The 13,525-nt window shown below is 38.2% G+C and overlaps 1 protein-coding gene across 2 annotated transcripts in view; it reads left to right on the top strand.

The window, feature by feature from the left end:
* prim2 (DNA primase subunit 2) overlaps positions 1-13,525 on the top strand; it is a 24,024-nt gene that overhangs the window by 2,130 nt on the left and 8,369 nt on the right. For both annotated transcript variants that reach the window (XM_005737132.1, XM_005737131.1), the window contains exons 2-10: positions 114-263; positions 395-507; positions 1,153-1,247; positions 1,349-1,469; positions 2,221-2,316; positions 3,383-3,520; positions 7,886-7,953; positions 8,667-8,739; positions 8,980-9,165. In XM_005737132.1, coding sequence (XP_005737189.1) covers positions 119-263; positions 395-507; positions 1,153-1,247; positions 1,349-1,469; positions 2,221-2,316; positions 3,383-3,520; positions 7,886-7,953; positions 8,667-8,739; positions 8,980-9,165 — 1,035 coding nt within the window. In that variant the 5' untranslated portion in view covers positions 114-118. The remainder of the gene's footprint in view (positions 1-113; positions 264-394; positions 508-1,152; positions 1,248-1,348; positions 1,470-2,220; positions 2,317-3,382; positions 3,521-7,885; positions 7,954-8,666; positions 8,740-8,979; positions 9,166-13,525) is intronic.

Here is a 13,525-nt window from a genome sequence, read left to right as displayed (position 1 = left end):
TTGTATTGAATGTCGCTTTGGTCAATGGCTCACTACATCAGATATGGCAGGTTTGGGACCCAGCTTGTTAGCAAGTGGTACATTAAAACATGCTTGATTTCTTTTACCATCAGGCACTATGCAGTTTGGAGGCAGAAAAAAGAAGATTAGCATTAACCCTCAGTCGGAGCTCTATGGGCAGCAGCTGCAGTTTTATGGACAGCCTCCTCTTGAAAACATCTCTCTCTCTGAATTTGAAACATTTGCTGTGGAACGACTGAAGTGTAAGATTTGTCTCATACTACTTGTGAAATCAAATGATGAAAATTACTGTAAGCATTGTTTTCTCTGCTCTTGTGTAATACGTTTTATTTAGGACATGTGGTTTGTAATGTTTGTTTTAATGCCACTGTAGTGTTGAAGACTGTGGAGAACTTGGGCGTGAGCCATGTCAAGCTTACAGATTCGTATAGAGGCAAACTTCAGAGTCAGCTTAAAACTCTGAACTTTCCTTACAGACCAGATGCTGTGAGTATGTTTCCCATTGTGCACCTTTAAACAGTATTAATGAGTCAGTTATTGCATTGTGTTGTCAACATCTTCAACTAAAGCTTTATCACAAAGAGATTTCTTTTTAAACTTTTACCCGCTATGTGTTTTAATGAAAACACAGGGATTGGATTTGGTTAGGGTCCTGTAATATCGCACTGCACTTCATGGTGCTTGTGCCCCCCTTGTGAGTGAGACATATCTAATAAACTGGCATAGCTTTTAGAGTGAGACCAGTGTTTAGCTCGATGTGTATTGACACAGTATTGACTTTGAGGAGTTAAGCTTGCGCAGGATCCATCAAATTCTCTTTGCAATAGTGATGAAATAGCATGATTTAGCAATAAAATGTATTTGTATTAGTAAAGAAGAGACACTGCTGGGTGTTGCTGAAAACGTGACTCATTTACTAACATTTTAAGACCCTATGCTGAATTACAAGAGCCTGAGATAATGGAAGTTAGTGTACAGCTACCATAAACATGACTTTTAGTACATGATATTTTTTTCATATATGTACATAAAACAAAAACTGTACAACATGACAAGAAGTGGTGAATGATGATTAAATGATTGACATCCATTTTGTCTTTCAAATTACCTAATTGTTTTCTAACTCTTAAGGATGACAAGAAATCTCAAAGTGGACCAACTGAATATGAAAAACGAAGAAAAGACCATATCTCCCACTTCATTCTCAGACTGGCCTACTGCCAAACGTAAGTCTTTAGTCTCCATTTAGGAATACTGGAAGATGTGGTAAGAATATAAGTTGTTCAGCTGCAAAAGATAAATGTTTATTTCCATTTGTCTCTCAAAGGGAAGATCTGAGGCGCTGGTTTATACAACAGGAAGTTGATCTTTTCCGCTTCCGTTTTATTGACTTGTTCCCAAAACAACAACTGGCATTTCTTCACAAGAATAATCTTCATTATGACACAGTAAGCTTTCCTAAAGAAAACACTTGACATATTTCAAAAATATTTTTTTTCTGGAAATTTAAGTTGAGGAGGCTTACCACAAAAAATTTCCAACTGGGAACTTCAAATTTCTGTCTACTTGTAATAGTGACTTATTCAGAAACACACAATTAGTCTTTTTTTTTTTTTATATCACCTTGAAAATTTACTTACTTACATTTGATTAACTTACATTTAAGTGCCTCTTCACCATAATGTGTTTTAGAAAATATATCTTGGATTTTGTTTCTATGTCAGGCTCCGAGTATGTTGAGGACACGGGCCTAAATCCATGCAAGTTGTTTCTATACACAGCATAGTGGTGTTCAGTTGTATTTTCACTAGGTGGAGCTGTTCAATCATCATAACATCTTCCATCTTTAAAAAGTTGGCCCTATTCAGTAAAAGATTTAATTGTGAAAAAATTATATTTCAAATATGTGTGTATTATTTTTTTTTAATAATAAATCCCAAAACATAAATATAATATATATAGTTTACACTATATATTATATAGTGTACTTAGTCTCTGTTTTGCTTTTAGGCTCACAAAAGGAAAGAACTACAGTAGGTTTGGATAACATGGTGGTGGCGGGGTGTAAGCCAGAATGCAAAGCCAACTTTAGGTTTTTGTTTTGTTTTTTTAAACAATGTTTGTTTTCCACAAGCTTATTAACATCATATTAACAGTTCAGCTTATGCAACTCCTCAATGAAATCTCACAACTTTTCAGATTAGCAGCGAGGAGAAGACTGAGCTGAAGGATCAACTTATAAACTCCAGCTTTGGCATCAGTGGAATCAAGGTGATGGAACACGAGTTCTACAAGGTGAGACATATATATAGTGTAGGTTATAGTTTATATTCACGAACACACCACAGAGGGAATGTAACTTCCAAGACATTTAGACAGTGGCCCTGTTAGGTTGATGTGTCATGATGGCTCGAGTTCTCTTTCTGCATAGTTAAGAGTCATTCAGGAGAGTTTTTGAAGTAGCGATCATTAAAGGTAATAGCACAGTGCATGATAATATATGGTGTAAGGTAGGTTGGTCAGACTTTGCAGAACATCTTGGACCGCAGCAATTTCCTAATGTTGTAAACCTGCTCAACATTTGGCAATAAAACCCTTTCTGATTCTGATTCTGATTCTGATTCTGATCCTGTGTTTTGAATTCTAGTAACGTCTTCTTTTTGTCCAGTATTAGACTTGGACAAATTACCCCTCAAGCTTTCTCATTTGCATCATATCTATTGTGTAATGCTTACATGTGTGAGAGTACTTTTATACACTGGAGTAAAACTCTGATTTGTCTGCTTAGCGCTACTTTTTTTTTTTTTTTTTAATAAACCCCTCATCCCCTGGAGCCAGTATCTCATCAGATAGAGACAGATCATCACCGATATGAAATAAATGAGCAAATATTTCTCCCCGGGGCAGTTTAAACCAACATTATGGAAAAAATCCAGCTTTTCCAAATGTAGAATTACAACGCCACATGTGTTTATCTTACTCTTACTAAAGAAATGCATTGACATTATGTTGTATATTCCGATGTGCATAGTAGGCAAATCTTTTAAAGGCTGTGATTATGTTCTGTCAGTCAGGTCTCTACTCATAATGATTTAACATGCAAATGGATTAAATGCAGTTTTTCTATTAACAGAATTTAAAAGCTAGAGTTTAATTTAAATTTCCTTGCTACTGACAATCATTTTCACTGGGAGAATGTAAATCATCCCATTTGGTTTGCTGAGCTTAAATTGTATCCTTGGATCACAATTTAAGCAGCCAAATTACTAAGGACACACGGCTGGCCTTTATACTGTGAACACATTAATGATTTAATTGTTTTGTTTTTTTTTCTTCCTCCAACTGTCATTACGTTTTAAAGGTGCCTTTTCAAGATGCCCTGGATCTTGTGCGACTGAGGAAAGTGTACCTCAAACAAGGCTATGCATACATTCCCCATCAGGATATTGTCACCATTGTTCTCAATGATTTCCGCACAAGGCTGTCTAAAGCTCTTGCAGTAAGTGAAATTTTATTTTTTTGTGTTGTTAACACAATAATGGAGGAGCACAATTGAGAATTCTCAGCATTTCGTTGCTTTTTAAGCCTAAACATAAGAGTTCAAACTTAAATCTGAGCTTTTTAAAACCTCCAAATCTGAATATGCTTTGAACTCCAGTATTGTTCAGACTACAGTACACATGTAGGCCCATTTTATTGCCTCCAGTACAATACTATCTTTAATCATCACCTTTGTGACTAGGGGTGGGTTTTGATCATCGATTTATCGATTAAAATCGATTCTGGCTTGGATAACGTGATATCGATTCATTAAAATCCTGAATCGATTTTTTAAAATATTAATTAATTTTGACCGAAACGCCAGAATCTCAGGTTAAACCTCACAAAATTTCAAGAACCACCAAACAGCTAAAACAGTAAATGAGAGCAGGTACACGGATTCTGCACAAAGATGTAAACACAAAGCTCGGAGCCTCCGACGGATCAGAATCAGTGAGATGTCGCATTTTTCACCCGACGGCACGGACACGGTCGGGGCTGAAAGCCGACAGCTGGCTGATTCCAATGTTTCGGCGGGTCTGCGCTTTGTGTTTACACCCTTTTTGCGGCGATTCTAAAGCTGTTAGTTTTATCTCTCTCCAAACAATATTGACCAAACCAGCAGCAAAAGAAGATCCAAACTAAGCTTCACAAAAACATCGTCATGAATTCCCTCTGACTTTTGCTGTTTTGCTTCCACCACGATAAAATCACACGTCATGCACAGCTCTCTCTCTCTCTCGCTTTCTCTCTGTACTTCAAGAACAGTTTCCCGTCTAAAAATCTGTTTTCTGCATTATTCGCTTGCTTGTTACGCACAAGTCTACCATTTACAGCGCTGTCGGCCGCTGTTTTGTTTTTTCCCCTTTTACTTACTTCCGAAAAGAAAACCTAATTTCTGCCGTTCAATAGGCTTCTGAACAAATTTAAACTCTTTAAAATTATGCAAAAATCAAAATGCTTAGCCGTGTCTCTAATAAAACCGCTGTAACTTCAGAGGTAATGTTCATATGTTGATTAATGGTTTTCTTTCATTTTTGATGTACTGCAGAATATTTTTATAAAATCTGCTGTGATGCTTACACCTTTGATAAAGTCTTGCGAGTGTCAGCTTCCTTTTTATAGATACAAAAATATGTAAATGTACTGATCTGAATTATAATATTTCTGACTGTCTGAGGCAAAATTTGCCAGATTTAAATAGAATCGAATTGAATCGAGTCGTGGATCGAATCGATTCTAGAAATCAGTGACGATACCCAGCCCTATTTGTGACTCACTCCATCACACCTTCACTTTATATTATTTTACACTAGTGGCCATTTTCATGCCATTTGTGCATGCAGAATCCCCGATTCCATAAGGAGAATTATTAAATTGCCATTGTTGCTTTCAGTGCCCCGAGGGAAATGGTAGAAACACAGGGTTCAAATGAGGGGAATAAGTATGCACATGTGGCAGAAAATATCTGGAGGAAAGATTTGGGACATCTAGTAGGAAAGTGCTTATTGTCCCTGCAGGCATGATGTTTTTTTTAAAGGCTGCTGAAGGGGGTTTATGATGGGGCCGTATCACCAAGCTTTTGCATTGCTTAGAATGTCCTGAGGGACTTGAAATGCAATGTTTTGGGAACCAGAGGCCTTTTCCCCCCTTTTTTTTTTCTCTTTTTTTAAATAAATATATAATATATGTGAGAAGACAGCCCAAGCTCAGCTCCATGGTGGCGAGTAGTCCAGATGGCGAAATGAGCACAAGGAGCAGCAACTAAAGGCAGTGTCAGTTTGTGGTTTATGAATTGACATTAATCAACGTTAATTAGGCAAGAAATCTTGAAATAGATGACTTGCTGTACTGAGACACAGAAAACAATATTTTATTTCATTACAATTACCAGTATTTGTGAATTACATTTTGTGTTATAGAGTGGTAAGAGCGGTGGATACAGGAATTACACATATTTCGAGATTAGAGAAGCCACTGTTTAAAAGAATTATAGAGAAGACGTCGCTTTATTTTTGGCACAAGAAGCTGAAAATGTAGGAAGAAACTCAAAGTTGTCTGAAGTAGACCACACTCTGCTCATTAATTGGTACAGTAAGGTGGAGTAAATATTGGATCGATATGAGGGGTCAGTGTTTTATAGTTTGGCACCCTTTGCTGAAAATTGGCTCTTTTCCTGGTATAGATCCACATCGGGTGGTCAGAGTTCACTTTATTCGGACATCAAAACATCAATACCCAGGTTCTCACATCCTAATTAACCAGTAGACGATAGACATACATTTACTCTACATGACAAAATTACTCCTTTGTACGGCCACATGTTGTAACACAGCCAAAGACGAGGCTGTGAGTTTGAGTTTATCAAAAGTGCACCTGTTTAAAAAAAAAAACAAACACTAATCACTTTTTATTTTTATTTGTCTTCAAAGACCTTTCATGATTATTTCATTTGCTTTTTTCACATACAGTATGTTATCAGTGCCTGCAAAATATGTGTCAGCCATTACCGTGCATACCTTTCATATTGTTTTCCCCTCTGTAATTGTACGTCAGTCTTCCGTGTAGTGTTTTAAACTAGAACGCTGATTTTAGCGACGGATTTTAAGTTAAACGGTAGCTTAAACAAAGGAGCGGCAGTTCTAAGAGAAAATCATTTCAATGCACACTTCAGCCTTTGTGATGTGGTTGTGTTACGTTGTCTGTCACTGTAACAGAGTAGCCACTTTCACTGTCTTCTCAGTTAATACCGTGTCCTCATGACAAAGAGTGGGCTTCTTTGAGCCACTGAGCTAAAATGCTCTCTGGCAATTTGAAGTACTTATCTAAAACTCCCTTCTGTCTAAATGAATTGTTTGATAACCAGAATGATTGGATTGTGATTTCTGAGAGTAGTTTTAGATGTACCTGAGAATAAATGCAGAGCAATTTGGTGCTTTTTATTTCTCAAAAAGAAAGAAGTGTAGCATTTAGGTGAGAGGTTTTCAGAATCACAGGGAAAACTATGATTCTGAAAACCTCTCAGGTTGTAGTATAACCAGTGTCGGGAGACCCGTTTGCGTGGATGGTATAGTACAGGATGTAAATGGTAAGTGGCCTGTATTTATATAGCGCTCGGCAACCTTCCGATTACAAGGCGAACTCCCAACTCTTGAGCCACGATCGACGTCACTGCATTTGCACTATTGTTGACATACAACAGTTGTTCAGGCAGGACCAGCTTAGAAATTAGAAGAGAAAAATAAAGCTCAAATGAAAAAGACCAAGTTTGTTCGGTTCTGCAATTCTCCAATTTTCAGGTAATTATCCAGACCACTAACTGCTGGAATGGAATAATTCAACAAAACTAGTATTCTTGTAAGTGAGCCAGTGTGTTACTGTAATGGTTATTCTCCTTTGCTGGGGACAACAAGGGGACATCACAGAGAACGTGTCATTAAAAAGGTATGAAACGGAAAGCTGCCTCTCCATGTGACTCCATTTATTGGTTTGTTGTTCAGTTTAACAAACAGAATGCTGCATCTTAAAATGTCTTTGGTGCATGGTTCAAGGCAGACCTGGAACTGACTAAAAGTCAAGAGTCAGGATTTAGACTCAAGCTTTTTTTGCAGAGGAATGAACATGGATCTTTAGGGGTGTTTCTTGTTTTTCTTTTCTTTTTTTTTCAATAAAAAAAAACATAATTCAGGCCTACAGCTGCCTGTTTTTAGACTGAGACAGCATGCGAAAGCTTCAAGTCGGAGGATGTTGTAAAGAATAGCCTGACAGTTGCTGTCACATGTTTTAGGATGGTGTTAAAATGTGTTGCGTAGATGATTTGCTCAACCTGAAGTCAGAAAAATCATCTTACTGTTTTTTAAGCCAAGGTTGCGTGGAGATGCATTAACGTTATCGCTCTTAAGGGCGTTGATACACTAAGCTGACAAGAGGCTGCAAGGATACATTTAGTAAAGCAGGATTTTTGTAATTTGTTTTGAATGTCGTGGATTCACATAGGTGTCGCAGGATTGATCGCACAGCCAGCAATTTCCTTTTTTCTTTTTTTCGTTGGAAATTAGTAAACACTGAGCAACACATAATCAAGGTCTTTAATGATAGATACTGTGGCGAACTTAACTTTTGGTTTAAATTGTTTACACGTTTCTGATCTGTTTGGATAACGGTGCTCCAGAAAGACAGCTTTAATTACGAGATTCTGTGCGCTAGTTTAAAGTGCAAATAGTTTAAAACGAATCAGGTGCACTTAACCTGCAACTTTGGGCCGTTATAACACTTTGACCTAGACTGTTTGCCATTACTCATGTGATGCCCATCTCTCCTGCAGTTGACGGCTCGCTCGCTACCAGCAGTGCATTCTGATGAACGGCTCCAACCTCTCCTTAACCACCTCAGGTAAGAAGCAGGATGAATAACATCGCTGCTGTTTCGCCAGTGTGGCCATGAAAAAGACTTCTAGCACAATTGATCTTCTGCACCAAAGTGTCTTTGGTTGGTCTGAGTTAACCCAGACACTTTAAATAAAGTCCAGATGTTGTGGAAACTTTTTGCCCCTTAGTGCGTGTTCAGCATAATGCTTCCAGCATAAGGTTACTAGAAATATCCAACTTGTGCACTGTTTTATCTACCATGCCTGCTGCTTTTCTGGGAGAAAATATTGGATGGTAGTCGTGTTAGTTCACATGGGTAATTACAAGGTAGAGAGACAGTCGCAGTTTTAAGAACAGGGTAAGGGAATAAATGGTATAGATCTTTGAGTTCATAGAAAATATTTTGATTTTGGCTTCTTTTTATTATTTGTAGTCTTGGTTGGACAAAGCAAGACAATTGAAGACGTCATCTTAAGCTGTTATGGGTGTTTGTATAATACTTTTAAATCTGCTGAATGTATCTAAAAAAGATCATTTGAGTTTTCTACTTTAAGTTCCTGGCAAACAGTAAACACTGAATAGACTGGCCAAAAGTACTATAGCATCTACAGGTGCTGTTCAGCCAGGAAAGCTATGATATGAAGCTCCTGGTGCACAGGTTTGAGGCTCTGCTGTCATTGAATCAGCAGATCGTTGACAACTACACACGTGTATAATGTATTGTTTTTCTTCTTTTAGTCATGCCTATGTGGGACAGGATTACAGCATCCAGAAGAATGTTGGGAAAATCTCCTTGGATCAGATTGATTCAGTAAGTTGCTTTAAACATCTGTTCTTGAAATTTCTTCGCATGGCAAATTCTTCAAGGTGCCTTTTTGCATAGAAGGGCCTTATTGCTGGTCTGGGGCAGTGAATACAAAAATATGTGGTGTTTAATTTCACTTAATTAATATCCTTTGTACTCCATAGATACAAAATATGTACTTATAGGAAAATATAAATTATATAAGGCATTTCTTCAGGTTTGTCATTAACAATTACCTGCTTACAGCTTTCAGGGAAGTCATTCCCATTGTGTATGAGGCAGCTCCACCAGTCTCTTAGAGAAAACCATCATCTCCGCCACGGAGGTCGGATGCAATACGGTCTCTTCCTCAAAGGTATCGGCCTGTCTTTGGAGCAGGCACTGCAGTTCTGGAAAATGGAGTTCATAAGAGGCAAAGTGGATGCAGACAAGGTAATGTTGATACATTTTAATGCTTTGTAAATGAATATTTTCTGAGTATCTTTAAAACAAGATGTCAACAGATGCCTTCTACCTGCTCTCCTGGTGAAGGGTGGTTCAGTCCATCCTATTCATAATTGGTTCATTGTCAACAAAATGTTACATAACATACAGGCATCACTCGCAGGGCTCGCAAAATCTATCTCAGCCCCCGCCCGTCGGTCTGAGATAGGGCGGGGGCTGAGATAGATTTTGGTCGCCCGACCGGAGATATCGCTAGCTCCGGGACGTTGGGCTAGCGATTTTGCGAGCCCTGACTCGGTAACCGTTCATCCACCCCAGAAATGATACGGGCTACAGTTTTTTATTTTTTTTTTTTTTCCGGGTTAATTTTGTTCCCTTTTCAAACCTTTTTTTTTTTTTTTTGTTTTTTTACAACATATGATGGTACATATGTTGCTGGAAGTTAAGTAAAATATAGTGATACAGTGATGTCTGAATTTCTCAGACTGAGGGTTTTTGGTCTGGTCTGCTCAACACTTCAGTGGGTGGGGCTGCTTTTATTGGAGATTAAGTGGTTCCATCAAAGCTTTATTGATTGAAGGAAAGTTCACTGGTGTCATTAGGTGCACTCAGTGCTTTGATGAGGCTAATGAAAACTGAAGTGGTTATGAGTTGGGTTATTATGTCTCTCGGTAGGAGACAGACACAGTAAAGACATTAAAATTGTTCTGCATGAAGAAAACGCTCACTCTTTATGTGAGTAAGAGAGAGAAGTGACAGGAGACTCCACATAATGGACCAGCTCAGATAGAACAAATAGAATTTCATGCTGTGGAGTTAAGTAGCTATGAATCATGCTTTTTAGTCTTGCAAGGCTTTAAATATAAATTTATTAGACTATTAATTTTTTTAGATTTTTTTGACTTGACTCTAAAAGTTTGGATATGATCGTGTTGTTTGTGTTATGTTAACAGGGCCGGGGATATTTGTTTCCCGTGTTGATTCACCATAGTTGCAGATACTTTAGGAGGTGTGATCAGAAAGTTCAGTGGGTTTATTAAAAGCACAAACTATGCTGCTATTCACTTTCAAGGCCATCCTCTTATTCACCTCTGGCTTCCAGCGATATGAACACACTTACTCGCCATGCATGCTGGATTTCCTCTCTGTGTGAAAAATAAGAGCCTTTAAAGGTGGAGACTTTGTTGTTGATGTCAATAAACAAGCATATTTTCGAGCTCTTTGTGTTGTACTCACCACAGTTCAAGCCTTCCCTTTGATGCTTTATGCATCAAAGCGCACAAAGTATTTTTGGTTTGCAGCATTGCAGGACTTTGTGATCATACCTCATTTGTTAGATGGGATGTCTCTGAATTGGTCTGGCATGTGTACATCGATTCAGATAAATGTTAAAGCATTTCCTTATCATCTATCAAGAAAATAACTTCTTAATTTCTCTTGTTGTATCAAATTGCTTTTTTAGTTGCCTTTACAGTAAGCACTACAGAATGTGGGAAACCTCCTCACATGCCTCACCTTGTCTGGGCTATCTTAGACGTGAAATATGGCTGCCCTGTGGTTTTTGAGTAGGCTTTTTGTTTTAAAATGCTCCATCCACAGTGTGGGCATTTGGGAATTTCTTGAGATATCACGTTTCCTAAAAGATGCACTCTAATGTTCATTAGATGTGAAAACAATCTCTCCTAAAGTTGGGATCTAAACATATCGGGTTAAGCATACCTTACTCAACCAGTTCTTTGAGTGTGTTTTGCTCTTCCACACTGAACTCACTGTTACACCTTATGACTGTTTGCTGCTCTGTTCCAACCTAATTTAAGAGCTGATTAGTCAGCAATTCTATTCACTTTAATTGTATGCACCACTCAACATGCAAAATCCAAAATATTTGTCAGCTTTATTTTCTTAAATGGGTACCTTTCATTGTCTTGAAGTCTGGAAACCTCTAAATCCTGGTGCGTTTGTTCTAGATTAAAAGATGCATTGAGAAAACGTTTGTTGTGTTAGTTGCAAAAGTACTTGCGAATGAGGTGTTTTTACCTGCTGTCATCAAATCATTTATATTTTATAAGATGTGCAGAAATACTGTGGATCTGACTAATGCTGACATCCATGCAGAGCTCACACATAAGTGGATTGCAGCTTTGAGTGCTCATCAAAAGATACAGTATTAACAGACTCCACAGCAAGTGCCAAGAAGTGATTGTGCTGAGTTGAATAGACACCTGATGTAGCAGTCTGGTGTGGTTGTCCTTATGGACGGGCCTTGATCCCAGAGCCCTGTAGTCTTTGAATACTAATTTGTAGTAGTAGATCACACGGCTGGCATCCTGGTCGTGTCACCCCAGGTAGCCTGCGCTCTTTCCAGTCTGGGTCATGTTTTGCATCAGCCAGACATTTTGTCCAAGCACGTGGGATTGTCTTGAGCCCCTGTTTCTTGCTGGTGCCTCAGTTGAAAGAGTAATGAGGAAACAGATTACAGGATTCTGACCAGAATGGATACACAAAGATGCACATGGTTGTAGCTGCGCAGAAAGCAGGTGCTTTGTCATTTGTAAGGTTCAAATCTTTTTGCTGCATGGGAAAGACCAGCTTTGCAGAAGCAGGGTGTACATGGGATCAATGGGAGGCTAATGAATTTTAGCAACCCTGATGTCTAATATTAATCGAAGAGACACGAAACTGTTGTTCACTGCTGTTTATTGCATGATTGCAATCCATAAAAGCCACAAAAAGTTGCATGTTTAGGACATACAATTTGATTGGAATTGTAATAGGCATATTTTTTTGGCAATATGTAGTGTTTGTATTCTGGGAACGGTTAATAGGAGTGTTATTAAAAGATGTACTCTGCCATTTCAAATATAGATATTCACTCCAAAAGATAGTTAAAGTAGGGTAATTCTGGTTGGAGAACATACAGATGCATGCATACTAAGGAGATGAAAAGTAAAAATATCACTGAATAATTTGTGGAGCACTCAGAAATAGTTTTCCACTAATGCGAACCATGATTGATGTCAGGATAGCTATTTTAGAGTTTAGTTCAGTGAGGGTTTTTTTTCTTTCTTGAATGCAGATATTTAAATAAGGAATTTTACTTGAGCCACAAAGGCATTCCATTCACTTTTTTTAAGCTGTTAATTTACTAACCCTTTACTAACCCTAGTAAAGCAGTCTCAGTGAGAGCCCCATGGTATAGCACAGCCCTCTTTAGCACCCTGTACAGAGGTGGCTTGGGTCCCGTGTACAAGTTCTCAGAGCAAGTAGCTGTGCACAAAGCTCTGCTCTTCTTCCACAGCAGAGGCAGCAGAATCACGCTGACCAGATCACAGCTCTCTGTGATGTATGTGTTGTGTCAGGGACTGCACTTTGTGCCAGGCTGCACAAAGCTTGCTCATTAGTATGCGACAGGCACAGAGGAAAAAGATGGGAGGCAGCATTGCCAAAAGGGAGGCCCGGAGGAAGAGGCAATGTAATATTAGACTAGAGGGGGAGAGAAAATTGATGAAATCAACTTGATCTATCCATTATTCTTGCTACAGAAGTTGGCCAATTCATTTGGAGGAGTGTCTATTTGTACCACATTTGAGTGTGTTGCATTGCCTTGAGGGGGTTGGCCTGCTTTTAAACTACTTGTTTTTCAAATGTTAACTTAAGGTTAATTAACTTCCACTAACTGACACATTCTTTCATAATGTAGGTTAAACAAATGAGTCATTAGATGACATGTCATATTAACTGCTTTTGGAGATGTGTTACAAATGTGCACCTTGCTATTTTTATCTCAGTATAATTTAAAAGGAGCCCCACGCTTCTTTGTTGCTACCCCATATTAAATAAATCCTGAGATGATTTTTGTCTTTCTTTCTCTCTTTTTATTCTTTCTTTCTTTCTTAAACAACATTCAACTCATTAGTAGCATCAGGATGTAGGAATTAATTAGAATTTTTGTGTCTTTTCTCCTCTTGGACCACTATTTTAGCAGCTTGAAAAACTCAATTCCAGACCCAAATTAACAGAATATTTGCCAGTAAATCACATATGTGATGTATAATGTTTAAAAGCCAGATAGTCCGAGACTTTCCTTTATTTTTACTGCTCATGCTGAGTTTAAAAGCTACCCAGTGGCAATATTTTGGTCACAATTCTTCAAAATTTAAATTTATGGGATCTGTCGGCAAAGAATAACAGCCCATGTGTCTTGGCAGTGATGTCAAATTTTGTATTGGTGAAGCTATAATAGGCACCTACTGCAAAAGTTATGACATGGGATAGCAGATATGACACAGGTGTTGTTAATAACATTGTGGCCCTGTGCTTTTAAGGCAGAACGGTCAGCCATGACACT

This window comes from Pundamilia nyererei, unplaced genomic scaffold, assembly GCF_000239375.1.
Source record: "Pundamilia nyererei isolate P.nyererei 1_Seehausen unplaced genomic scaffold, PunNye1.0 scaffold00073, whole genome shotgun sequence".
NCBI classification, from domain to species: Eukaryota; Metazoa; Chordata; class Actinopteri; order Cichliformes; family Cichlidae; genus Pundamilia; species Pundamilia nyererei.
The sequence above is the reverse complement of the archived record's forward strand: the minus strand, read 5'-3'. Positions and strand labels throughout refer to the sequence as shown.